Source organism: Nicotiana tomentosiformis, chromosome 1 (genome assembly GCF_000390325.3).
Source record: "Nicotiana tomentosiformis chromosome 1, ASM39032v3, whole genome shotgun sequence".
Classification (NCBI taxonomy): Eukaryota; Viridiplantae; Streptophyta; class Magnoliopsida; order Solanales; family Solanaceae; genus Nicotiana; species Nicotiana tomentosiformis.
Window position 1 is genome coordinate 92754624 of NC_090812.1, and position 3398 is coordinate 92758021.

General features: G+C 41.5%; 1 protein-coding gene across 1 annotated transcript; it reads right to left on the reverse strand.

The window, feature by feature from the left end:
* Nucleotides 1-1782: 1782 nt before the first annotated feature.
* On the reverse strand, nt 1783-2715 carry LOC138907205 (uncharacterized). Its single transcript, XM_070197579.1, has 3 exons — nt 2299-2715; nt 2147-2211; nt 1783-2038 (listed from the first exon to the last, which is right to left on the reverse strand). The coding sequence occupies exons 1-3, from the start codon at nt 2713-2715 to the stop codon at nt 1783-1785; spliced, it is 738 nt and encodes a 245-aa protein (XP_070053680.1).
* Nucleotides 2716-3398: the final 683 nt, after the last annotated feature.

Below are 3398 nucleotides of genomic sequence, written 5' to 3' on the forward strand. Positions count from 1 at the left end.
CCATCTATCGGATATAATAGAAACTGGAACACCGTGAAGCCTGACAATTTTTTCAAGTACAACTTAGCATAGTAGCATACTATGGTGTCGTGTCAGTCATCTTTACCGGTAAGAAATACACCGACTTCGTAAGTCGGTCTACAATTAGCCAAATAGAGTCATGCTTCAAGCGAGTGCGAGATAAACCCACCACAAAGTCCATATTAATCATCTCCCACTTCCAAAGTATAATCTCAATATTCTGAGCCAACCCACCGGGTTTTTGATGCTCAGCTTATACTTGTTGGCAATTTAAACATCTGGCCACGAAGTCCGAAACGTTTTCCTTCATTCGATTCCACCAATATATCTCCCGCAAGTCTTTGTACATTTTTGTGAACCTTGGATGAATAAAATATCTCGAGCTATGTGCCTTGGCCATAATTTCATTACGAAGTCCATCAACATCTGGCACGTATAAACAGCCGTTCATCTTCAACACCCCATCCTCATCAAGAGAAAAAGCAAGGATATCTTTAGATTGTATACCATTTCGAATATTCACCAAATTTGGATCTTCAAATTGCTTAGCCTTTACACGCTCAATAAAAGAAGAATGTGCTATGGCACAAGCGGTAATCTCTTTAGCTATCAGTAAATGTGCCAAAGTACCTCCTGACTTTCAACTTAGCGTGGCAGCTACCACATTCGCCTTTCCCGGATGGTAATAAATGCTTAAATCATAATCCTTCAATAATTCTAACCATATTATTTGCCTCAAGTTTAATTCCTTCTGCTTGAATATATATTGCAAGCTTTTATGGTTGGTGTATACTTCACAATGCTCACCGTACAAGTAATGCCGCTAAATTTTCAAAGCAAACACAACCGCGGAAAGTTCCAAGTCATGGGTCGGATAATTATTCTCATGGATCTTCAACTATCTAGAAGCATAAGCGATGACCTTACCTTTCTGCATCAAGACACAACCCAACCCAACTCTAGAGGCATCATAGTAAACCACAAAGTCACCCAAACATGTTGGCAACATTAACACTGACGTCGTAGTCAATCTAGCTTTCAACTCTTTAAAACTTCTCTCACAAGCATCCGACCACTGAAACTTTGCAATTTTCTGCGTCAACTTGGTTAACGGAGATGCAAGAGTAGAAAAACTTTCAACAAAATGCCGATAGTAGCCTACTAATCCAAAGAAACTACGGATCTCTATCGGTGTAGTTGTTCAGGCCAACTCTTAACCGCTTCAATATTTTGAGGATCAACTTTAATACCTTCACGAGATACCACATGACCCAAGAATGCTACGGATTTTGGCCAAAATTCACACTTAGAGAATTTGGCATATAACTCATGCTCCAAAAGCGTCTGCAACGCTATTCTCAAATGATTGACATGCTCCTCTTGACTTCGCGAATAGACTAATATGTCATCAATGAGAACAATCACGAACCTATCAAGAAATGGTTTAAAACCCTGATTCATTAGATCCATAAAGGCTGCGGGTGCATTTGTTAACCCAAATTTCATCACCAAAAATTCATAATGCCTGTAGGAGGTCCGAAAAGCCGTTTTGGGAATATCCTTCTCTCGAATTTTCAACTGATGATACCCCGACCTTAAGTCAATCTTCGAGAAGTACTTCGCCCTTTGCAGCTGGTTAAACAAGTCATCTATTCGACATAATGGATAATTATTCTTGATGGTCAGCTTGTTAAATTGCATGTCGTCAATCCACATCCTTAGAGAACCATCTTTCTTTTTCACAAACAATATCGGTGCACCCTAAGGCGATACAATAGGTCTAATAAATCCTTCATCCAATAAATCTTTCAGTTTCTCCTTCAATTCTCTTAACTCAGCTGGAGCCATTCGGTACAGGGGAGTAGATATCGGCTGCGTATCTGGCACCACATCTATCCCAAAGTTGATGACCCGATCTGGTGGAATACCTGGAAGCTCATTAGGAAAAATATCGGGAAACATATTAACAACTGGCACAAACTGAATGCTAACTACCTCCGCAGTTATGTTAGTGACTCTGAATAAATGATAAAGACATCCCTTCGTGATCATCTTTTTCGCCTTAAGGTATGAAATAAACTTACCTCGAGGCTCAACAATATTGCCTTTTCATTCACGAACTGACTCATTAGGAAACTCAAACTTGACCACTTTAGCACGACAATCAAGAATGGCGTAACACTTGTATAACTAATCCATCCCCATGATCACATAAAAGTCAACCATTTCTAGCTCAATAAGGTCTGTTGTAGTCTCTCGATCTTAAATTATAATCACACAGATCCTATAGACACGGTAGGCAATAACAAAATCTCCCACCGGAGTCGACACATAAAATGGTTCAAGTAGTTGTTCTTGATCTATCCCAAAATCTAAAGCAAAATACGGAGTAACATAGGAAAAGGTAAATCCAGGATCCATAAGAGCATAAGCATCTAGAGCACAAACAGTAAGTATACATGTGACGACGACATCTGAAGTCTCTACAGTAGGGCGAGTAGGCATGGCATAGAAACGAGGATGAGTCCCCTGAGAAGTAACAGTTGTTTGCGGCAACTTTCCTGCATTGCGCCCACTATGGGACCTATTACCCTTAGGTGGGGGCGGTGCAACCGAAGTAATAACCATAGAAGGTGTCGGGTGAGCTCTCGAACCCTGTTGTCCGTTAGGGAAAAACTTTTGGATATGACCCATCAACCCGCAACCATAGCACGGACCACGGGGTACCCTGGTAACACTAGACTGATGCTGATGAGAACCTATACCACTCTATGCCTGCTGTGAAGTACGGTGGTCAGTCTAAACGGGCCTAGACTGGTCTCCCTATATATGGAACTGTATGCCACTGGAGGGCTACTGAAAGTTGTTTGCATCCTAGACTGCGGTGGGCCAGATGGCCCTCTGCTGCTCTACCTCTTGCCCGAACTAGGCATTACGCTGAAAGTACCAAAAGTTCGGGCCTTTTTGTTCTACTCCCTGTTGGCCCTCTCCTCCTGATAAATCCTCTCGAGATCCATTGCTAGATCCACAAAGTCAGTAAAGGTCTTGTTTCTTTTCCACTAGCTGTATCTTTTTTTATGCTCATAATCAAGCCATGAGCAAAACGATTAATCTTCTTATCCTCGGTAGGAATGAGGTGGGGAGCATAACGAGATAACTTCTCAAATTTGATATTATACTCTAGGACAGTCATGTTATCCTGCTTTAAGGTATCAAACAATATCACAAGGGCGGCTCTCACTCCCAGTGGTAACCACTTCTTAATGAAGATCTTCTTAAACTCCCCCCAAATCATTGGAGGTGTATCCTCCGGTCGACTTTTCTCTACCCCTTTGAACCAAAGGTCAATAATGTATTTCAACTGGTAGGCTGCCAAT